Source organism: Corylus avellana, chromosome 7 (assembly GCF_965113065.1).
Source record: "Corylus avellana chromosome 7, dhCorAvel1.hap1.2, whole genome shotgun sequence".
In the NCBI taxonomy this organism is placed as follows: domain Eukaryota; kingdom Viridiplantae; phylum Streptophyta; class Magnoliopsida; order Fagales; family Betulaceae; genus Corylus; species Corylus avellana.
The window spans coordinates 28,191,084-28,215,550 of record NC_142496.1 but is presented as its reverse complement, the minus strand read 5'-3'; the positions used below and the strand labels follow the sequence as shown (position 1 = coordinate 28,215,550).

Here is a 24,467-nt window from a genome sequence, read left to right as displayed (position 1 = left end):
GTGTGTCAGTGTGTCTGGAGAATGGCATTCGCTACAAGCAGTGCGACGCTGCAGCTGGCATCATCCTTACATGGCGAAGCCTTATCATCTTCATCAAAGTCGAATATCTTCATGGGCCGCCCCGTCACCTTCTCAGCCTCGACTCTCCCTGGTCTGTGGCTCCCTCACTGTTCTCATTCTCTCTATTTTTTCTTGTTTTGTTTTGTCACCGACACCAACGATTCTATCACCATCCTTCTTTTCGGTTGCTAAGAAAACTTTGAATCATGTGTTTCAGCTAATGGGTCTTTTTCGTTTCATTAACATGAATCTTGAAAAGTTTGAAAGTTTAGTTTCTTTTCGTTTCTTCTATTCCCCGAGCTCCCCCATGGAAGCACAGGGGAATGTATGGATGTTTTTATCTTTCGGTAATACGACTTTGCTAACTTTGATTCCAATCTTGGCGTTATTTTGTGTTATGTGGTTTTTCATATCAGGAAAGCAATTACATTCTCGAAAGCAACTCGTTGTTTTTTCGAAGAAGTTATCGGGTTTGGCGGAGGCCATGAGAATCAAAAGGTACACCAATTTGAAGGGCCATTAAGACCCTTCTTTAAAATGCACCCTTGTTAGTGGCAATAGATGATAGATGGTGTTCTTTGAATAGATAAAGACAGTTCACGTTTATGAAGTGGTCACATTTTCTCTCTTTTTGTTTCTTCTGAGCTTTATTTACTTTTAATTTAGTTATACCATATTCAGTAGAATTAGCTTTTGTGGGCCGTGGCTTAGAACTTAGAAGCTTAATTTATGAAATGAATAGAGGTTTTCTGGACGTCGCTTGGGAATGACATTTAAGTAATTTTTTGTGCCCTTTTGAGGTTAGTAAAACAATATGAAAAACCAATAGGCTTCGACGTTCAGAACATTGTTGAATGTTAGGTGAATCAATATCTGCTACTACATTTTTCACATCTAATATTATTATAGCATATTTAATGATGGTTTGTATTTCTTTTAATTCTGTGTTCTACATGCGTGAAAGCCCGATTAGACTATTTTTCATAATCTCCATGTTGATTCTGTTAGACTTTATAAGGTTGAAGTTCGAAATTCAACTTTCATTCTCTCTCTCTCTCTCTCTCACACACACACACACACACATTTGCTTTCAGAAAGAGTAGGGTCATTAGTCATTAACAATATGCTTTTTTCAGGACCTAAAACATTTGGACCTTGAGTGGTTCATTTCATGTTCTTGTCTTTGTCATATTTTAGTGAAGGTCGATGTGATTCTTAGTTTGCCTCTTAATTTATTCTTTGTTCAAATGTAGAGAACGTGAGCTTAAAATTACGACAAAGGGTATAAGAAGTCCACCATTGAGGCGGGGAAAGGTATCACCACGTCTTCCTGTGCCTGATCACATACCCAAGCCTCCTTACGTAGGTTCAAATTTGTTGCCAGAAATTGCAAGTGAATATCAAACTCATGATTCTGAAGGCATTGCTTGCATGAGGGCTGCATGTGAGCTTGCTGCTCGTGTCTTAGACAATGCTGGAAAATTGGTTAGGGTAAGCATTTTAGTTTATATCATTTAATGTGAATTTCTTTGCTGAATTTTGTCAGTGATAGGATCTATAAGGTTCATAATTTTTTTCTCCATCTCTGTGAATATTGTTTCTCAATATGCCCTATCAAAATATATTTTTCAAAACCTCTTTCATATTTCTAGACAGCTTCACAATATAAGTTGAGATCTCTTGTTAATTTAACTTCCAAAGCAACTGAAGTTCAACTTGACATAAAGGTCCAGAATCTTGCATGTCTCTGTTTGGGATTTTGGTTTTATTCTTTGAGAAAATTGGCATAAAGTTACAATTTACAAGCGATCTAATTTTGCAAATTAATGAGCATTTGGTTTGCTGGATTTGACCTCTATTTCTGTGTGACAACTTCATATGCACAATGCATGTCACGACCAATAGAAAGTGCTAGTCACATCTACACTATTACTCTAAAATCCGAAGAACCAGTCAATGTTACAATTTAGTGCTCGCTGAAATCATTTATGATTTATAAAACAAGTTTCACCTTGTAAAGAACTAATATGGGACTTGGCGCCTATGTAACATCATCACAATTCACCCACTCAATGTGGAACTTAACTTTTCGGGGTGTCACAACTCAGCAGTGAGTAGTTTACAAGTAGATTTCATATTTGTTTCCATCTTCTAGAGATATATTTTGGTCAATGGAAGGTCTTTAGGACAAATTCAGGTGAGCTATGTTGTAATCTGTAAGAAAGATGTCCTGGTTGTTATAACATAATATTGGGATGGTAGCTATTCTGAGTTTGTCATGTGCATTTTGCCTGAATGGAATGTCTAATGCATAGGCTTTATTTTTCCTTCTGCAAATGACTTCACAATATGATGAGGGACTTCTCATATCCATGTGGACGCAATTTCTTTTGATGTTGATAATAGAAATCAATCATTTTCGTTCACGTTGCAGTGTTAAAAGTGGAACAGGTCTCAGAATTTCACCCTGCTTCCTTTATCAATCATCATGATGGAACACATGCTCACTGCAAACTATAAACACCGTCTTCAGTTAATTTTTATCTCATCGTTTCAAATCTAGTTATGCTTTATCTTCATTTGTTTATTTAGACTTTGTGACATGACATGTTTTTGGTGGACATGTTTTTGTATCTTAACAGCCATCAGTGACAACAAATGAAATTGACAAAGCAGTACACCAAATGATTATTGATGCTGGCGCTTATCCCTCACCTCTTGGCTACGGGGGATTTCCAAAGAGTGTATGCACATCGGTTAATGAGTGCATGTGCCATGGAATTCCTGATTCTCGCCAGTTACAGGTTTGGCGTGCTAGGATTACCTATTGATGCTTGCAAAGTATGCATATCATTCATCACTAATACTCATATCACGTGCAGGATGGCGACATAATAAACATTGATGTGACCGTCTACCTCAATGTATGCTTCTTCTTAAGTTACTAATTTTTCTGATTTGATCATTTTGTGTACTGAATAACTGCTTGTTGTTTTATTTAGATACCCTTACAGTAATTGCAATGGTCTTGAAACCATCTCTTGTCCTACATTCCTGACTATTGAGTATTTTTGCATATTCTACTTGTATGTTCATATGCTAGATGTCAAGTGCCTGTAAGCTAGTGAATAAAGTGTTTAGAATAAGCTTCATTGTTACAATATGCGTATTTACCTTGGATAAATGCAAATAAAGAAATTGATGGCGTGATGTACATTGGAACAAGCGGTGTAGTGTCCCTCGCCTTTACAAATTTGGAACTTCACAATTCCCTCTGCATGTTTATGTTCTGACAATAATGTAGACCCCTTTCAGTTAATGTTACTAGTAGTTTTTCTGTTTACCAATATTTATTTCCCAAAAGCGGACACATGCACGGGAGCACAAATACAATATTTGAAGATTGATTAATGAATTGTTTTGCAGTTTCCTGCTGTAGATGATCTATGGTATTTGACTCTATCGTTGTTTATGCTCTACTTTCTAAAGCAGAAGCTGATTACTTGCTATTTGTGGTCTATCTTTCGTGTATTAGGGATATCATGGAGACACATCAAAAACATTTCTTTGTGGGGATGTTAGTGATCCAATGAAACGCCTTGTGAAGGTACATGTTTGTCTGATATCCTGCAAATTGTAATCATTAGCCTTATTATATTCGACATGCTTGCACTAGTTGTTTGAAGTTGGAAGCATATTTCTTCTCTACCATTCTTGTCTAACAAAACCATGTATCCATTTTAAGAAATAAAGCATCAGCTCATTGCCTCTCTTACAACTGTTCAATTTATGTATAATCTGGTAGGTTACTGAAGAGTGCTTGGAGAGAGGCATAGCTGTTTGCAAAGATGGTGCTAGTTTTAAGAAGATTGGAAAGCGAATTAGGTATTGCTTTTTTCTTTTTTTCTTTTTTTTTCTCTCATAATATGTTGGATCAGAAAATGAGACATATTTTAGTAGATGACTAGGTGTCAACTCTAAAAATGTATAAACTAAGTGACTTTACAGACACCAATCAAAATGTCAGATGTTATTAGGAATAGATCCATGCTCATAGTGAGATAGCTTATTCGGATTGTGCAGTGAATATATTGGAGTACCTTTGTGCTCTATCCTATACTATTAGTACTAGCATGTATATGTTGTCATTAATGCAGTTAAAAAAAATGCTTGGTTATCTATTGAGCATGTACTTTATGTATTGAGTTCAAAACCTGTGAGGAAAAGAATTGACCCACCAAAGAGATGGACAGGGCTTGTTACAAGAGTTAATGAGTGTGTAAGGCGCGGCCATTAAAAGAGTTAATGAGCGAGTTGTTTGTAATCAAACAAAGAAGGATAAAACAGAAGTTCTGCGAAGTAGTTTGAATTCGATGATGCCTTAAGTAACTGTTATTATTAATTAAACCTTACTAAAATCTTTTGTGTTACATCATATACTGTAAACCTTTCAAGGGAGTAAGGTGGATGTTGTTATTATGCTATATTGAAAAGGACAGCTCTAATTTCACATGATTATAAAATATTAGGACCAGGTGCAAAAGATTATTTGTCTTATTAACAGTCACCTAATTGGCATGCTGATGCTTGCATAATGCTTTGAACATGAAATTGGGTGGGCTTCAGAGCCTTCCGTTGGGTGAGAATTTCTTCACCTTATAGATGGTTATAGCTGGTCCATTTTGAAACGCCACCTCACTATATGTTTAGGCATGGTGTATAATAGATGGATATTTGTCCTTTATTTTGGCAAGTGACAGATATGTGTTTCATTTAACCATAATTCATTACTTTTGTTAGTTATTAATATAATTGGCGTCCTTGTGCATGCTGTTATCTATAGTTGTGACCTGTATAATTTGCTTTAACTGATGATACATGATCATTTCATTAAGTGCTAACAATGACTGATTTGACTTAATTTAGAGCTTGTTTATGACAATTTTATTTTGCATCATTATCTCAGTGAGCATGCTGAAAAATACGGATATGGTGTGGTGGAGCGATTTGTTGGGCATGGTGTGGGAACTGTATTTCACTCGGAACCATTTATATATCATCACCGTAAGTCACCTATTGATTTTGGTATTTTGCTTATCTTATTACTTTACTGGCTTTATTGGCTTAGGACGAATCCAACCATTAGTGAGTGATTCAGTCTAGGAAACTGAACCAATTTTTGACTCACCGTAGACTAAACATATTAGACCATTCTGTAAATATTGGTATTAGAAGGGGACTCTCATCTTAATGAAACCTCTTGTGGTGTATGTTGATATCGACACCTTGTAATGAGGTTCTTTATGTGAATCAAATGTACCACAAGGTCTTGCTCAAATTTGTGAACTAGGCTTTCTGTTTGCTCAGTAATGCCTTGGGGACAGTTTGTGTTTGATGCTTATCATGTTGATTTGTTTGCTGTTATTTTCTAAAATACTGGAGTGTTGCATAACTAGCTTCTCATTACTTAATGTTGAGTTCCAAAATATCTTGAGTTGATAATAATTAATTACTATAATTAATGTCCCATTATTATAAACTTATTTCCCTTTATGCAGGAATCTTTTTCTTTTTGCACTCACTCCAATTTGTTTGTTATACCATATAATTTATAGCGAAAATAAGTGACATCTCTTTAAGTGATAATAGAATTTATTACACTGCATACATATATCTTCATTTTTCTAACATATGATTCTTTACGACACTCTTTCTTTGAGCTGCTGCCTTAGATTTTAGTATTTCAAACTTTCATTTTTTCTTAGATCTCTTTTCCGCTACTATTTAGGCTTCTTTCTTGTATACTCCCTGTATTTTTAATGAATTTGCGATTACTTAAAAAAAAAAAAGATATGATAATAGTGCTTTCTACTTGAGTGCATTACTTTGATTTGGCGTATCATCAAGTATTCAACTACTTTTCTACTAAATTTGGCTTAGACTTTATAGTTTGCTGTGGAAGTATTTCTTCTTCTTGCTCTTTCTCCTTCTCCTTCTCCTCCTCCTCTCTCTCTCTCTCAAATGGAATTTTTTTGATTAATTTATTGACTGTTCTGGGTCAAATCTTATGGTGGATAGATATTCTTCAAAGCCTTGTAATCTAATTGTTTATTGTTTAACAGGAAATGACCAGCCTGGTCACATGGTTGAAGGTCAGACATTTACTATTGGTGAGTGCATTAACCTGTCGCTGGAAATTAAGGCAGCCTATTGCCAACCTCTCCTATTGCCATGGGAGAGTATGCATGAGTAATTAAAAAATAAAATAAATTAATGTAGGTGGTTAGTCTCTCTTGCACCCAATTAGAAAGAAAAAGTTATCACAAACCTTTACTTGGGTTAAATCTGCAGAGTAACAAGTCTCCATAAGTACTGACTGAACCAAAAGAACTGCTTAGTCCTCTTGCCATGGTTCATTAGTCCATCTTTTATTTCAACTTACCGGGAACTTTCATATCCCTGTTGCCTTGTATTCCACTTAACTGTAATGGTATGTTGCAAACACAATTTATGTTTATTTTTGCTTGCTTTACTTGCCTAATTTCATTCTAACATCCTTATCTTAGCCATAAATAACATGTCCAGTACTAGGTTTCCAAACATATATCTGATCATATTGTCAATGAAATGTTTGTTCTTGCTTTGACTGTGCCTTGGTGCCATGTATGTAACTCCAAAATAAACACGGTACTCTAGATAGCATAATAAGTTTTCTCAATCCCTTACATTTTTCTCCCCCTCCCCCCTGCACAGGCCCTTTCTTTGAGTTAAACTGATAATGAGAAAAACCGCAATCTATCTTCTTCTTTTTTTCCTCGGCAATTAAAAAACTTAAAACTGTCTAACATCTCAGTTTGTAGTTCTTGTAAACAAAAGGCAGAAAATTATTTTTAAAAAATGTAAAATTTGTCTCGCCTTCTTGGGTAAGATCCCTCTTCTTCCTTGCTTGTTATGAAATTTCCTTATTTGGAGTGCATTTCTTCTTGATGAGGTAGTGAAGTCTGTGATTTCGTTTCTACACTAATGAAGCTGAAAATTTGATCTACGAATCTTTATCTTAGAAGACTCTACCCGTTTTACTGCAGAACCAATTCTTACACTGGGAAGCACTGAATGTATAACATGGCCTGACAACTGGACTGCTGTCGCAGCTGATGGTAGCCCTGCTGCTCAGTTTGAGCATACCATTTTGATTACTAGAACAGGTGCAGAAATTTTAACAACATATTGACATGGTATTCTTTTTTCTTTTTCTTTTCTTTTTTTTGGATTCTGTATCAATATGCTCCTCTGTATATGAACTATATTAAGTATATAGCAGACAATAGATTGGCTTTCTTTCATTTTGCTTGCAGAGTTCCTAAAATTAATGGATGCCAGTGAAAGTGTTAAAATGCACCAAGGATAGGGCAATTTTTTCTTATACATGCCTTTACCCCACTTCATCCCCTTTAGTGTAGAAGACTTCATTAAAACATTTGGCAAAAGGAAAGGCTCTTAATTTGAACAATATAAATTGTTGCACAGCATGCTTGTTATGAAGCTACTGTGAGGCGTTCAACGTTGAATATCTATCATTCGCTCTCCGAGAGAGTTTCTATACCTATGCATACTGTTGACATGATTGAACGATTAGGACTGCTAGCGGCAGTCATTGGTTGTCATCACTGTGATTGTCACAGTTTTTGGCCTATGAGAAGGTGCAGCGTAAGTACGGCTTTTAAGTGAGTCCCAGATGTAAAATTGACGCGTTTTATTTGTCAGATTCCAGCAATTTATTTTTTGGTCGGGATTACTAATAATTCAAACAGTAAAATGTGAGTCTTTACAGAGTTTAGTACTTGGCCGAGAAAGTTTCGGACAGTCCGTCTACGTGTTCAAGCAGGTAGACTCTATAAAAACTCTCACTACTCGGACTTCCCCCTTCTTTCTTATTTCTCTTATTGTTTATCCATTTAGATTGACTACTTTTTGTTTTTATTTAACATTAAATCCAACCCTGCCTATAGGACAGTCAAGAGTGCAGCTAGATTTTCTATAGTAACAAAGTGGGAAGTAGGATTCCTTGAACACCTTTGTCCTACTTTTCTTTAATCTTAATTTTCAGTCGTCGTGACCTTGAGCTTGATTACCATAACAAGTTTCCACCAACTTGTTCATCAATTTTGTTGGAGTACTAATTGCCTCTAATGATGATCTGATGAGCTCAGCTTCATGATTCTTTTTTATTTGGCCATGAGCATCATGAAAAAAGAAAAATAATAATATTTTTCTTACAAACGACCTTATATATATATATAGAAAGAAAATACATCTACAGAACAATGACACAGGGACAAGAACGACAGTTAACTAATATGAATTGCTTGAAAGTGAAACCACGTGAATGCCAGTCCAATACTCCCTCTTCTTTCCAACAGTCTATTATTACTAAACAATGATAGCCTGGATCCGCGACAAGTGAACTTCACCAAGAAGGCTCTGGTTTGTTTTAGAGAGAATTTTTTTTTTTTTTTTTTTTTTTTTTTTTTTGGTGCGAAGGAAAATAGAAGTTAACGGAAAACATTTTCGGTTTGACCAAAAAAGCTTCTTTAATTTTCTGTAAAATGATTTATTTTTTAAAACTGTAAACCATTTTTTGAGTTTAACCTTCTCATTCTCAAATTATGAAGACTTCGTCAAGACCCTATCATGACATTGCTAGAACTTTGCCGGAACCTGACTAGGACTCCATCGGGGTACTACCAGAACTCCGTCGGGACTCGGGACCCATTGAGATTTCACCAGGACACTATTAGGACTTTGCCAAGACCCGACCGAGATACCACTGAAACCTACCGGGATTCCGTCGGGACATTGTTGGGCCCAGCCGAGACATGTACTTGTGTGTTTATGGTGGGTCCCTATATACGGTGTCTCGGCGATGTCATGGTGGTGTTCGATGCACCACCACCCGAACTCAAATTTTTAGGTTATTATTATTATTATTATTTAAATTATATATATATATGGTTGTGAATAAATATTTATATTTATAGGTTAATATAATTATAAAAATATAAAAAAAAAAAAATATATTTGTGATGTAGGCACCAAATGCCGAAACAAACGAACCTAAGTGTGTCTTGAAAGAATGTGATTAAAATTTAAGAAAAATGTTTGAGAAATTACAAATTTTTATTAATTACAATTTCCTTATAAACTCACTTGACAATATCTTAATAGTAAAAAAAATTAAGCGACAAAATTTGATAAGTAAATTTAATTATTTAATTATTAACGTGATAAGTGCCGCATAAATCATCATGTTAGTTTGTAAAAAACTTATATAAAAGACCTGTAGTATTCTTTGCGCGCATCACTCTTAAAACCAATTTGCTCAAATGATTTTTGTAGCTATGAACATGATACTTCCTAATATTGAGCTTCATTCACTGGACTGGAGTTCTTCTAAGCTTACCCTAAAAACTCAATGCAGTTTTACATCAAAGTATTTAGGCACTAGAGAATTATTATTATTATTATTATTATTTTAAGAAACAGAAACAGAGAAAGGAGGACTCGGAGAAGGAAACTGCCTGAAGTTTGACAATGGGACGATGTCATTGTCTAGTGACAAGATGTTGCAGGCTGTGCAAACTGCAAACAAACCTCTTAATATTAGATGGAAGAATCTTGGGTTAGATTTGCAATTTTTTACTTGAAAAATGAAAAACAAAAAACTACGGAGATAATATTCAGGAAAGTGGAAGGAAACAAAACAACATTGAAGCTACCAAATATGTCTTTATTGAGGAATCCGGAGCCCTCATTTCTTTACAAAAAAAAATCAACTTATTTTTTTTTTTAATAATTAGAAAAAAAAAAATACAACTTATTTTGTTTGGTTAAGTTTTGAACAGACTAACAAAACTTAAAACTATAGATCAAGAATAAAAACGAAGATTTTAGTTTATAATTTAATTGGTTTTTTTTTTCTTTGTTGGTCCAACTTGGCCAGGTTCCACATAGCTCAATATATAGTACCAAATCAAATATAACAGTTTAATTAACTTCATTTTAGTTAGATATTCAATAATGTACATGTGACGGCATCTACTATTGAGGTGGGCTAGAGTATTAAAATATTAATTTAAATTATTAAATCAATAGTTATATATATAACTATGATTATTAGTATATTTGATTAATTATATTAATCCAAATGCAATTATGCATGCATACACATGAAAGGAAGCAAGGGATTTATCTTTTTCGTGGTGAAGACAAAATCGTGAATCGACGAAAAGAAAGGAATAGTAAAAAGGGAATAGAAAAGATGATGATGTAGAGCGAAAGGCCATGCAAATTATAAGAAGAAAAAAAGAAAGAAAGAAAGAGTAAAATTAATTTGGGTTAAAGGCAAAGAAAGGGGCGTCTGAAAATGTATGGTGATTATCTGTTTGTAGTCGGTCTGAAAAGGAAAAAGGCAGCCCTTTGGGTGAAACCCCAAAAACAGTAAACTTTCCGTGGTCCCTCGTTACACACCCAACTGACACTATGGCTCGATCAAAGTCTTAGTGGTGGTAGACGAAGCTCAGAGACACTCATCAGTCTTCAGAAACTATGGCGAACGCAAATGCAAATGCAAACACATGAACAGTAGAATCTGTGACTGTACTGTACAAATTGTCTGCATTTCTGCTCTGATTACCTGCAATCACTGAATTCACTTGACCGCTTTGTGACTCTTCTCTCTCTCTCTTTCTCTTTCTCTTTCTCACACACACACAAACACGCATATTTATCACAGCAAAAGTGGGACAAAAAAGGACCTTTAATTATATAAATCGAACTGCCACTTCCAACATTTAATGCATTAGAACCTTGGCTTTCATTATACTGTTTGTCTTCATCCTCTCCCTCTCTCTCTCTCTCTCTCTCACACACACACACACACACACACACACACAGAAACAGCCACTAAGTAATTACCAAACCTTAATCTCATTTTCTTCGTCATCATTATCATCTTCTTCATGATCAACCTGATGATGATCACACAGCTCCATAGTAGTGTTAGTGTGGGGAGCATGGCCATTCCCAAATGCCCTAACATGGTCTTTAAGGGACCTCTTGTGTTTGAAATCAGAACCACAAATGCAAAACCAGAGTTTCCCGCAGTTCTTCTCGTGAGTCCTCCAATCCCCCCGGACGGCGAATGGTTTCCCACATTTCCGGCACCCGTAAGGCTTGGCACCGTGCTTTCTCTTGTAATGTGTCTGAAGCGTCCTGAAATCTTTCAGTGGCCTTGACCTCGGATGCTCTATATTGTTCTTGCAACCCTCAGCACAACAATAACACGGCAGTCTCAGCATGGAAGAGGCTGGTTTTGTTCCTCTCAATGATTCTGCACCCTTCCGGTACTGTGATCCATGCCCCCACATATGCATCTATATATATCACCAAACCAAAAAAAAAATTTGACACAGGAAAAGCCCAAAGATGCAATAAGATGAACGTATAATGCATATGATTAAAAGAATACATGAAATAACAAGAGAATAGAGTTTATAATTAATTATAATGCGACAACTAACAAGAAATCAGACATGGCAATTGTATTGTTGTTTGTAAACCTGCATGTTGTTGTATCTGTTGAATGTTTTGTTGCAGACAGAGCAAGAGAACTGTGTTGGACCAACAAGGATCTGTGTCGGAGAAGGAATCCAGTATTGGCCTTCTAGAGGAGCAGCCACGTCGACATTAGGGTTAGTGGAGTTGGGTGCTGAAGTAATTGGAGGACCAATGTGAAGGGCTACTGTTACACCACCCTCACTGCTAGAAGGATTTTGGTGACTCACAGGGTGGCTTGAGGAGGGAATATTATTAGGGATGTGTTGGCCAGGAGGACCAAGAGAAAGAAAAATGGAATCATCATCTTCTTCATCACCTTCCAAACAGGCAGTACTCTCAGTACTAGACGATATGTAAGTAAAGGAGGGAGTTTGCATGGTGATTTAATTTTGATGCTGTTATATGGAGAGAGAGAGAGAGCGAGAGAGAGAGATGGTTTTGGTGGAGAAGATAAGCGGGGGACGAGAAAGGCAATAAATAAACAAATGTTGTGGGTTATTTTAAGTTTAGGAATGTTAAAATATTTAATTATTATTATATATATATATATATACACACACTCTTGGAAAAGATAAAAGGGACATATGGCAATATTCATTAGTTGTTTAATTGCCTTTGTTCCACAAGTTTAAAATGAATCGTGTCTTTCTTGATCTTTGTAAGGATGAGTTTGGCTTGTCTCTCTGATAAAAAATTATTATAATTGTTTTGTGCAAAAACAAAGTTTAGAGTTTGTAAAATTGGGGAAAATTTTCAATTATTTTTTGACAAGGGGCTATCTCTAGCTACCCACCGCAACAATTTATTTTTGCACCACCAAAAAAAAAAAAGTCTAATCCCAATTGTTTGTTGACAGTTTGAATCATCAGGTTAACGTTGTGGGATATCTTTACTTACGAAAGATATGAAGTAAATGGAACATGAAATACACTTAAAACTTTTACCCTTGGATACCCATTAACAAAACCGGTAGGAAAACCAAATAGAGAAATTTTTGCATAGTAAGGTTGGGCATTGTTTAAATTGCTTTCTGAAAATGGTTTTGTTTGTTTTTTTTGAGAGTGAGAGAGAGAGAGAGAGAGAGAGAGAGAGCACGTGGAATGGAGGAAATTGGTATGTTGGGTTTTGGCGTGTTTGGGTATGGAGGAGACATGGAACCGGCAAAGGAGGATTGGTTGTAGGGGCAAAGAATGCATAGAATAGCGTACCAGCTCCAGGCTCCAGCAGAAACTCTCTCTCTCTCTCTCTCTCTCTCTTTTTGCTCCGAACCAAATGCTCGATTCCCGAGATCTCCTCTATCTTCTTCATTTCTCTTCTGCCCACAATTAATCTCCATCTCTCTCTCTCTCTGTCTCTCTCTCTCAACCGAAAGTACAGAGAGTGATAGAGATATGCACATGTACATACGGTTTGCAGATATGGAGAACTGTACAACCAAAGGCGTGAGTCTCTCTATCCAGCTTGTAATTATAAGATACATTGATGGCGATAGATACGGAGATTAGCTTCAGACAATTGCTGGCTAGGGCTTACACTATATCCACACAAAAAACAAAAAAGCAAAGCATCAATTAATTTCACATGCATTTACTGAGAATTTTTATAAGAATGATCACTTGTTCAAATAAAAATAAAAGAATGTGATTGGACAGTTTTTGAAGGGAAATTAAACTTGTTATGAATGCGATCGAGAATTAAGAGAGCATATGTAGATGAAGATTGTGAGAATGTTCCTAGTAAGGTGACATGGTGGAGAATTTTACAAAACATCAGGAGCAGTGGAGACAATATTTAATAGGATTCAAGTGCATGGTGTTTGATAACTTTTCTTGTTAGTGCAATGAAGTATCAATTATAAATCTTTCAAATCAGACAATAGCTATATGCATGCTATGCTAGCTCAATTACAAAAACTGAGAGAACTTTGCGACAGATTCTTCCTGATCATCTTGCAACTCCAACCCTATAAAAGACCATATATACTTTTAAATGTTAGATGTTTTATTAAAAATGTACGAGATGAGATTCTTATTTGTTAGAAAAACACGTGTCGTTCTAATAAATCAAATTGAAAGAATTTTCTTCATTCTAATTTGAAAGAAAAAATATTGTCCTTTCACTAATCTGATAACACTAAGCTCTGTTTATTTCGGTGTAAAATATTTTATGTTGGAAAATAATTTTTGTTGAGAATATTTTTAGGAAAAAGTGGCTATATTTAGTTATTTGCTTGCAACTCGTAAATATTTTTCGACGTTTGTCTCGTATGAAAAATTGTCAAATATTTCTTATATTTTTATTATAATTCAAAAAGCTAGCTACAAGAAAGAGAGAGACGGTGAAGATGAGCAGCTAAAGAGGAAGAAAGTATTTGAAAATAAAAAACCTTCGAAGGTGAGAATAAGATCCAATGTAATTGCATGCCCGTATTCCTTGCAATTTGGATTGATAATTGTGAAAGTACCCTTGATGGGCCCAATTGGGCAAGTGTTCGGATAGTCCAAGATTTGCTAAAACAAGGAGGTCCCATCTCACAAGTACCTACTCCACTGCCCGAGGGTGCGGGAGAGCGGTTAAAAAATGGTTTACAGTAAATATGAAAAGCACAAATCATTTTGCTTCTTGCAAATGTTATTTTATCTTTTTGTTAACCAAAAATATTTTCAGGTTAATCAATATTTTATGCGGAACCAAACACCAAAAAAAAATTAAGAAGACAGTAATATAAATTAGGAAAAACACTAGTGAGCTAAAAGAAATGGTTGGTGGGCCATTTCTTTGATTGGAAATTGCCCGAATCTCAAATCTTTGATGGATTGCTCCTTAAACCATCCTGCTTCTTCAAAGGGGAAAAAAGGCTGGTAAAAAGTACAAGATTTGCTCCACTTTCGAAATGCTTAATAAGATCTATAATTAAGAAACCAGCCGGATAACATCATTAATTAAGGATAATTATATTTGCAGGAACAATGATTTTGCTCTCTCTCTCTCTCTCTCTCTCTCTCTCTCTCTATATATATATATAGTATAGCTTATTCATAAATTCGTGAAGTAACTCCACTGTAATTTGTAAAAACCAACCTTGGTTAAAAATTAGGCCATGAGCTCAGGCAAATGCCTGAAGAGTGAAGGCACTCGAACTTACAACCCAAAAATAAAGGAAGGCAAGAAAGGAAAAGGACACAACTGTTGTTGAAGTGCATGCACTGAGGTCTGAGAAGAAAGTGAGAGAAAAGAAAAAGAAGAAAAAAAAAAAAAAAAAAGAGAAGAAAGGAAACTCTTTACTCTTCTCTCCCTCGCTCCCATTGAATAGTGTGTCCATTAATATTTAATTTATAATGAACTACATGTGGTGAAAAAGAAAGTACAAAAGCAACAGTAGCTCATGCATGGCTTGTTTAGTGAATTTGGTATATGAGGTGAGCTGAATATGGGAAAGACAGAGATAAGATTTCCAATTCTTCGTCTTGTACGAGAAAGGAAACTTGGAAAAGCAAACAGTGCCACCTGAGATTTCATGGCCGCCCTCCCCATGATAGGTCATACGGTACTTACTGTGCATCACTGCCACTCACCATTGACTCTCATTTTCCTTACCCCTCCTCTCCCCTCCCCTCCTCTCTCATTTTAATTCAAATTATCGCTTTCTAGTCAAGATTTTTTGTTTGACCCGAATCTATATGAGAATCACAAAACATATTTTTACTTTTTTTTTTTTTTTTTGTTTAAGAGTTGGGTCGTCTTCAAAGAGAGTTGCTGTGAATTGTGATCATGGAATCTTTCTTTGGTTTGATTTCTAAAATTTAAAGTCCTGCAGTATTTTTAAGATCACTGGTTTTGGGAGCTTTTTAAAACTAGCTAGGCTTGATTAATTACGTACACCAAAATCTAAATATATATGTTTAAATTCTTAAAGAAAATGAAGACCCAAACGTACGTACACTAGATTTTATTTTTCTCTAAGGAAGTTGCTATTTTTTTTCCCCTTCTTCGGAGGCTATTTTTTGAGTAATGCTATATAATATTCACACCCATTTATCACATTTATTTTATATCGGTTTATATAACATGTGTTTATGTGGTTTTTTATTTTTAAGTGTTTACATGAAAAATTACTTACAATATAGCTAGCATTATTCATTTTTCTCTTATTTTTGGGGGTCATATATATATATATATATATATATATATATATATATATATATTCAAAGTAATGCTATTTTCTGCCAAAATAAATGTGAGGGAAAAACAAAGAAAGGGAATTATTAAAGTGCATGGACTGAAAACTAGAAAAGTCATGTTGCAATTGGTAACTGGACCACTTTTTGCATAAAGCGAGCCCAAGATAAGCCCACATATAAACTGATGTGGTGTAGCCTCATAGTTTGTAACACCTGGCCCATTTTATGCCGTATATAGTAGTTATTTTTTTTGTTAGAGAATCCGAGTGTTCGTGTCGTTACATTTGATCTCACAAATATTATTTTTAAAAAATAATAATGTTATAAATTATATTTTTATTTCATAATTATTCTATAATGTTAATGTAACAAGTTCAACCGACTCTTATATTAGTTCTTGTTTGTATCTCGAGGTAAACAAAAGTCGAAATGAAGGCCGTGTTTTTTTTTTTTTTTTTGACATGTTCTTACAAAAGGGAGAGGAGAAATTCAAACTAATGATCTTTACTTCATACGTCGTGATTTCCAACTGATTGAACTACTCCTTAGAAAGAAGGTCGTGGATGTTTGTTTCCCCTTTCGTGTTCCATAGGCATGAGATTTCACAAACCATTTCGGTGGGCTTTTTTTATGGTTTTTTGGGCCCATGTAAATCCTGGGCATGTTCATCAATCATGATTGTTTTATGGAGCATCATCAAACTTGTCCCCATGTGAGGCGGTCCAATGCGTGGATTTTCGCGTGCTTCGTCAGACCATTTTCATGATGTCGATCCGCATGGTAGAATAATGTGGAGACCTGCCGAACTTGTATCTCATTCTTTTTTCTTCTTCTTCTTCTATTATGCTGTTATTATTCAGTATAAACTATAAAGTCACAAATTATCAGTTGGGTAAAAATATCTACCATGTCTGAACAGGACACTTCAAAGCAAAACAAGAAGGTTTCCAGAACCATCCGATCGAACTTATGTCTAAATGAGAGTATTCAAATGCATTAGTTAGAAGTCCAAATATTTATTGGGTTGGTTAAAGTCTGAATTCCAAAAGAATTGCTACTGGTGGTGTTACTTTGCTCAGACTCAAGGTTGGACATCTTTTGAACGGAAGGAAGATTGCACCTAGGCTACTAAATTACACTCATTTTGATGCATAGCCTATATACTCTATTGCTTGCACTTTCCCTCGTTGATTTAAGCATCAAATGTGGTCTTTTTGCTAGTCTCATTAGCGAGCCTCTCTAACTTTCTTTCATTTTTCTTATAAATCTTTTGAATCCGTCGTTGGCGTGTAGCACCTGTATTAACATATTAAAAATGTAAATTCAAATTTGATTGGTTAAGTTGACCAGATGGGTAAAGTCACGAGAATTGTGGGGAAAAAATAATAAATAAATCTAATGATGAATGTGATAATCTTTTCTTTAATTTTGAAATGCTAAGGAAAATTGTTAAAGATATACATAAATTGTTATTCAGCTTGAGGCGATTAAAAATAACTTAAGATCATTTATAGACTTATAGTTTAAATGGACGAGGAAGATTATAAAATTGAAGGAGAGCTGGATTAGAATGATGAAGGCTGAGGTTCATCTCGCCATCTAATTAAATCTTAAAGAGGAAATCTATAGTTAGGAAAAATGCTATAAATCGTAATATTCTAATTCTAAATAAAGAGCGAGTGAGAAGGATGAAAATCATGAAATGATTACCCGAAGAGTAAACATACAATATATAGGGAAGAGTGGTGGCATAAGAGGATTAGGATTAAGATTAGGATTTTGGGATTAGATTAGATTAGGTAGATTAACTCTTAGTGAGCGTTAAAGGCCACCATTTCATTTGTAAGACTTCCCTTAAGAAAGACCTAATCATACGCGGCGTGGGCATGCGTGTGCACGCTCGCGAAGATTCCCTTCCCCTGGAACCCCGAGGAATATTCGATGGAGATGACAAAAACTAAACCCAATCAAATTCATTTCTGTCTTCGACAAAACACCAGAGACTCAGAGAGAGAGAGAGAGAGAGAGAGTTCTCTTGATCTTATCTGATAGACACACACTAATAATAAAGCGTGTGTGGGTGGTAGGCTGGCGTCATTGCCAGCCCACGAACCAAAAAAGAATCACCCTCTCGAATATTCAACCCCCCTCTCTCTCTCTCTCTCTCTCTCTCTCTTGAGGATTAACATATATAAAGATAGACCCATCAGAGATTCGTTTTGTACGCGACGCCGCGACTTTGAAATCTCCCCCAGAAACTCTCTCTCTTCTCTTTGGTGTCTTCTGCGCCCTCCGATCTTTTTACCAAAGTGTCCGATATTCGTTCTTTTTCTTTTTTCTTTTTTTTTCTGTTGTTGTGTTTGGTTCTGCGAGTTTATTCCGTTTGGTGATTCTATTTAGATCCCAGATTCGTGTTTGAATAATATTACACAAGTCCATCATCTTCTCCCTTTGGTGGGATCTATAATATTCTATGTGCTCTGGACAAAATAGCCTTTGGTCTTGTTATATTACTCGCTTCCCTGCTTCTATTTCTTCTTCCCCTAGCATCTTCAATCGCAGACCCATAGAGCCTAGGCTCTCTCTCTCTCTCTCTCTCTCTCTCTCTCTGTATGGAATATTACACTGAGAAAATGCAGCATCATGGTGGGTTGGGATTCCGTGAGTATGTGGATGCTCTAGAGAAAGAGCGCACCAAGATCCAGGTGTTTGAGCGCGAGCTACCTCTCTGCCTAGAGCTTGTAACCCAAGGTATATATTAGCTTCTTCTTCCTGTTCTTCTTTTTCTTTTTGTTGGGTTTTTCTTTTTTAAGGTTGAATTAATGGTATTTGGTGATATCGATTTTTGATTATTTGTGGGTTTTTGGGTTTGTGCGTGTGTCTGTAGCTATTCAGACGTGTCGGCAACAGTTGTCGGGGACGACAACGGAGAACAACTTGCATGGGCAGTCTGAGAGTTCGGAGCAAACGACGTCGAACGAGGTCCCTCCTCCGGTGTTCGAGGAGTTCTTTCCGATAAAGAGGTCTACTTCATCAGAGGATGATGAGGAGGAGCATCAGCTGTCACACAAGGCCAACAGAGAGACGATGGTCAGCAATGATAGTAAGAAAAAATCGGATTGGCTTAGTTCAGTTCAGCTGTGGAATCCAACCTCAGATCCACCACCCAAAGAGGTAAGCAAGGACCAAAAAAAAAGAAGAGCTTTTTTATTGGACTTTGTAATTTTTGTCTGGTTACTGAGAAAATTTTGAGAAAAAGGTATGGGAAATTGAAGTTTTTGTGGGTGTTTTGCAGGATGTACCGAGAAAGGCAACGGTGATGGAGGTGAAGAGGAATGGTGGTGGTGGAGCTTTCCAGCCTTTCCAAAGAGAGAAAAGCGTTGGAAAGGGTAATGCATCAGTGGGCAAAGCGCCTTCTTCTCTGGCACCGGAGCCGGCGCCGGCGGTGGCGGTGGCTACGACGAGTTCATCAGCGGAAACAACCACCGTAGGGAATGGTGAGAGTGGTGGAAGTGGCAGAAGAGAAGATAAAGAAGGGCAGGCTCAGAGAAAGCAGAGGCGGAATTGGTCCCCTGAATTGCACAAGCGGTTCTTGAACGCCCTTCAACAACTTGGTGGTTCACAAGGTGTGTTTTTGAAAGAAAATTTTGATTGCTTTGAACTGAAATTTTTATTGTGATTTTGTGGGATTGGGTTGAATTGAATATGGGGTTATTGATATGAAGCTGTGATTGGGTTATATCGCAGCTGCGACACCCAAGCAAATTAGGGAGCTAATGAAGGTTGATGGGCTTACTAATGACGAAGTCAAAAGCCACTTGCAGGTTTGTAATTGCTGATTATCTTTTATTCGCGTTTATATCGTTGATTACCTTGTATTGGCATTGACCCAACTGGATGAAACTTCTGTTATGGGAAATTAATTTGTCTGAGGAAAACAGAGCAATTGGACAATTTGCATTATTGAGTTCATCATCCAAAAAAAAAAAAACATTCTTGTTTTGCCTTTTTAGTAAAGTCTATTAATGTTGGCAATAGATCTAGCGTTTAAGAGAGAAATTTTGCCTAGTTGTCATATAAAGTTTATTTGGATTTCTTCTATGTTGAGACATTTATGATAGCAGAACCATAAACATATTTATATGCGTTGGAAGGATGGTCTAAAATCTTCATCATCTGTTGTTTGTATCAGAAATATCGGTTGCACACAAGAAGACCAAGTCCTGCAAGCCACAATAATGGCAACACGCAGGGGCCACAAGTTGTAGTTTTGGGGGGCATATGGGTGTCAGCGCCCGCGCCCGAGTATGCAGCGATGGCAGCAACGACAGCATCAGGAGAGGTAACCAGCGTTGCTGCAGCCAATGGAATCTATGCTCCAGTAGCTGCACCGCTGCCTACAGTCCAACATGCATCGGCATCGGCATCTTCATCTCAAATCCAAAGATTACAACAGAAGCAATCTGAAGAAAGGGTTTGCCATAGTGAACAGAGAGGCACTTGTTCTAGTTCCCCTGCTACATCCTCCTCCACCCACACTACCACCAATTCCCCTGTGTTTTGATTTTCATAGCATTACAATGATGTAAAAAATTTTGTAATCAAGTCTTGATAGAAAGTACTATGACATATCCTCACCATTCTGACTTCTATCGCCTTGTTTTCCTGTTGTTTCCGGGCTGTGTAAAATCTAGAGGTCATTGGATGCAAGGGATTGGTGACAGACAACATGTTTTAGCAGTGTATTAGAGAAATGTTTGGGGTCAATAACTTTTCATATTTGGCTCATATTTTTTTTTATAAATTATTAATTATTAAATTTACGGAGTCTATTATTGACTCATGTGGAATACACATAAGTCGGTAAATCTAATTGTTTTAAGTTGTAAGATGAGATTAACCAAAGAATATTATACCCTAGTCTTTTCATAAGCCGATAAATCTAATAGTTTTGATTTGTAAGATAAAGATGACCCAAAGAATATTATACCCTAGTATTTTTTCGGTATATTATTATTATATCCTGGTGCTCATTGTTCATTCAATAATTGAGTGCCAAGGACATATCTGTCGCAAAGGTTGAACGGTAGGTGCTCGGTTAGACTGCTAGAGAAGGTTCAGCTGAATAAACGCAGCCGTTGATGGGGAAATCATAGATGGTAAATTCCAAATATTGCTCTGAATGTCAACGAATCAGATGCTCATCTTGTTGGTCCTAATTCCAAATGCATCAGTATAATAGGAAGCGAAAATGTTTGGATTATTGCATTTTTATTGCAGTTTCTTTATAAACTGACATGATAATTGATGTGGTACTTATAATATTAATGGAAAATGTTATGTGTTCTTCTAGTGTTCTCTCAATTGTGATGTGATTTTTAAAATTATCGTTGAATTTGAGATTATCATTATTGACTTTTAATTTATTGGTGATTTTAAAAGCCACATCACAATTGGGAGAACACCATAAAAACACTAGAAGAACACCTACCATTTCCTAATATTAAATTACAATTAAATTTAATTGTTTAGTAATTAATTACTATTACATGAACTTACAAACTGACACGACAATTCATTTAACACTATCACTTGTCCCCAAGAGGTAGCTCAATCGGCTGGGACCACACTTAATGAAGTGGAGGTCACTAGTTCGAATCCCCTCCCCCCTCTTGTGCGGACATGTCAAAAAAAAAAAAAAAAAAACTATCACTTCACCCATAACAGAATGCTTGAAACTAAATTTTTATTTTTTATTTTTACAATTATCTCATTATGCTAACGTGATAGTCTCAATTAATAATTTTTATTTTTTATTATTTTTTTCTAGTAATGTGAAATACAACCTATCCTATTGAGCTAATGTAAAAGTACTCATCAACCCTTGAATCAACCATTGTTAAGGAGAACAAAAATCAAGGATTAGTGGACATTGCCACATTAATAAAATGTGATTGGGGGGTGTAGTTTTTTTTTTTTTTAAAAAAAAAAAAAAAAGCAGAAGAAGAACGAATACAAGGATTGATTGGGACTGACACGTCAACATTATGAAATAATTGTAAAATAAAAATGTAGTTTCTATCATTACTCTACCCATAATCAGTTTTAATTATTTAGTAACCCAGTATTAGTTTATAAAAAACTTACAACAAAATAAAGTACTTATAATAGAAGCAGTAATATCCATTACCAATAATGCAATATAATATAAATAATGGACCCAAAACCATCAACCTTAGGAATAGTTCATGAATATCATGCTTGCTGAACCAGCCTGGATAGTTTCTAAAGTGGGAGAATATCCTAAATATCCTTGAGAACATTCTAAATCACACAATTTCAAATTTTATCAAAATGCCCAATGATTCCCCCCATCCCAATCGGCAGAGACTTCTGTGGCAAGGTTTGGTAAACAGGATTGTCAATTTGTTGTTGGCATGTTGTGTATTTTGTGGGATCCATCCACCTTTTCTTTACTCACAAGATATCTAATCAAATTGCTTCATCAAGGAACCAGTCCCAAGTTATTATCTTCTTTCCTTTTGGTTGTATTAATATGACACTCACAAGGATCTTGACCCTCACAAATCTTCCTGTTCAAGAAAATGTGCAACTATAGGTTTGATACCTAATGCATTCTTTTCTCAAACTTATCCCAAAACAAGAAAATTTTTCCTATTCCCAAATAATACGGAATAAAAGTATTGAATTGGACAGCTCTATTACACGGAATAAAAGCAAAAAGTTGCAGGCAAAGTTAATGATACAAGTGTCCAAATTGTAAACGTGGCAGCGTGTTGATTAAAACAAGAAGACGCTTGCATGGCCGTCAGGATGTCCACATATGTTTGTTTAAACCCGGCGGCCTTTGAGAACCTTAGTACAGCAAGGCCTAAGCCAATTCCCAATTAGAATATGAGTTATGTCATCATGTCAACACAAACCAGTAACCACATAGGACAAAGGTTGTGGTTGGAACAATTTGTTTAATTACTAGAAGAGAACGACATAATAAATACAGTAAAAGGTATCAGAACCGAATATTCCATCTGCCCCTGAGGCATAATCTGAAATGCAAATAATATATATTAATGGGGCATTTACGCAATCATGTAAATGTGCTGGCTAGCCGCTAGTATATTCTCCAATTGTTTAGGTTATCTTTGTTGGTAAGGAAGAGAGAGGGAGATATTCTGATCCCTTGAATCCGACCTTGTCCAAGATTCCTAAATCCTAATGCACAATATAAACAAACCCAAAGGAGGGGGGTTGGGAAGATGGGGTACCCACCATGCAATTTAGTGTAATAAAAGTTGTACTGCAAAGTTTATTAAAACTTGTAATGCAAAAGTTTATTGTCTCCATATGGGTTTTTGATTAATATATGTTGATCCTCTATTAAAATATTGGCTATAATGTCCATCTGCCACGTGTACAATCCATTTGCAAGGACGACCAACTTATTATAATTATGTGAAATATTTAATTGAAATGAAAAAAGAAATGTGTAAATAAGAATTAAATTCAAGACCTTTACTTTGATGCTATGTTAAATCGTGACTTATTCCAAAAGTTAAAACTTATAGAGGATGATGAATTTAATCACTTAATTTACATTTTAACATTCCTTATTATGTGGGACTCAAATTTCTTCTTATAACAAGTAAAGTCTGACACGTAAAATATTTTACTGAAATATAGGTGAATTGTGGAGTTAGTGCTTGAATGCATAGGACAATTGGTAGATAAAGAACAAGTTTCTAATTTTGAGTCTTGAGTTTTGCTTGAGTGACAAATAGGTATCCTCGTCAAATTTTTCTTCTTGTTTTTAATAAAAAAACTTGCCACATGTTATATTGTTCATGTCAAACAATTAAAATTGTGACACATGTATCCAAATACATGTCAACTTGTCACATAGGCAATTGAATTAAAATAATAATAATAATAATAATAATAATAAGTGAAAGACCGTCTTCAAGGGGTAGCTCAATCGGCTGTGAACCACACCTCATGAGGTGGAGGTCACTAATTCGAATTCTCCCTCCTTTTCCCTTATGTGAACATGTCAAAAAAAAAAAAAAAAAAAAGTGAAGACCCACACATTGCCACCCTCCATCCCATAGACAGAGGTGGTGAAAGGTGACTCCACCCCCTACAAAGGTGCGATAGGGGTGGCTCGACCCACCACTTCATAGAGGGGGCGGTTGCAGCATGTAGATGTGGTTCTCCACCCTTGTAAGGGGGCGAGTGTGGAACAACCTCCACCTTTTGATAATTTTAATTATCAAAAGTAGAAACTCGGGTCTTCGTCTATAGCATAAACAAAACTCAAAAAGAATTATTGGTACAATTTCCCTTTTTATTTTAATTTAAGTGATTTGATTCTACATCTTTATTAAAATGACAAAAAATATAATCAACTAGCTAACCGACACGGCGACACGCAACACATTCTTATTCTTTTGAAAAATAGTTTCGATACCAGTTGTTAATAGCAATTAGTATTTCGTTTGAGCCAGTTGACTCTGTTAAGATAGACATAGATCCATGGATGGTGGAGCTAATTTGACTCGGGATTTTGTTTCTTTCTGTTCTTCGTGGAGGAAG

General features: G+C 35.8%; 3 protein-coding genes across 3 annotated transcripts; 2 read left to right on the top strand and 1 right to left on the bottom strand.

The window, feature by feature from the left end:
• On the top strand, positions 1-7,483 carry MAP1C (methionine aminopeptidase 1B). Its single transcript, XM_059598635.2, has 10 exons — positions 1-151; positions 477-558; positions 1,314-1,551; positions 2,703-2,864; positions 2,943-2,984; positions 3,596-3,667; positions 3,866-3,945; positions 5,027-5,124; positions 6,183-6,230; positions 7,146-7,483. Exons 1-10 carry the CDS (start codon positions 22-24, stop codon positions 7,289-7,291), a joined length of 1,098 nt encoding a protein of 365 aa, XP_059454618.2. The 5' UTR covers positions 1-21; the 3' UTR covers positions 7,292-7,483.
• Positions 7,484-11,030: 3,547 nt separating this feature from the next.
• Positions 11,031-12,068, bottom strand: DOT5 (C2H2-like zinc finger protein). The gene is made up of 2 exons (XM_059597364.2): positions 11,679-12,068; positions 11,031-11,492 (listed from the first exon to the last, which is right to left on the bottom strand). The coding sequence occupies exons 1-2, from the start codon at positions 12,051-12,053 to the stop codon at positions 11,031-11,033; spliced, it is 837 nt and encodes a 278-aa protein (XP_059453347.1). The 5' UTR covers positions 12,054-12,068.
• A 5,902-nt stretch (positions 12,069-17,970) lies between these two features.
• Positions 17,971-20,507, top strand: LOC132185635 (transcription factor HHO2). The gene is made up of 5 exons (XM_059599396.2): positions 17,971-18,608; positions 18,745-19,031; positions 19,153-19,483; positions 19,605-19,681; positions 20,050-20,507. Exons 1-5 carry the CDS (start codon positions 18,470-18,472, stop codon positions 20,419-20,421), a joined length of 1,206 nt encoding a protein of 401 aa, XP_059455379.2. The 5' UTR covers positions 17,971-18,469; the 3' UTR covers positions 20,422-20,507.
• Positions 20,508-24,467: the final 3,960 nt, after the last annotated feature.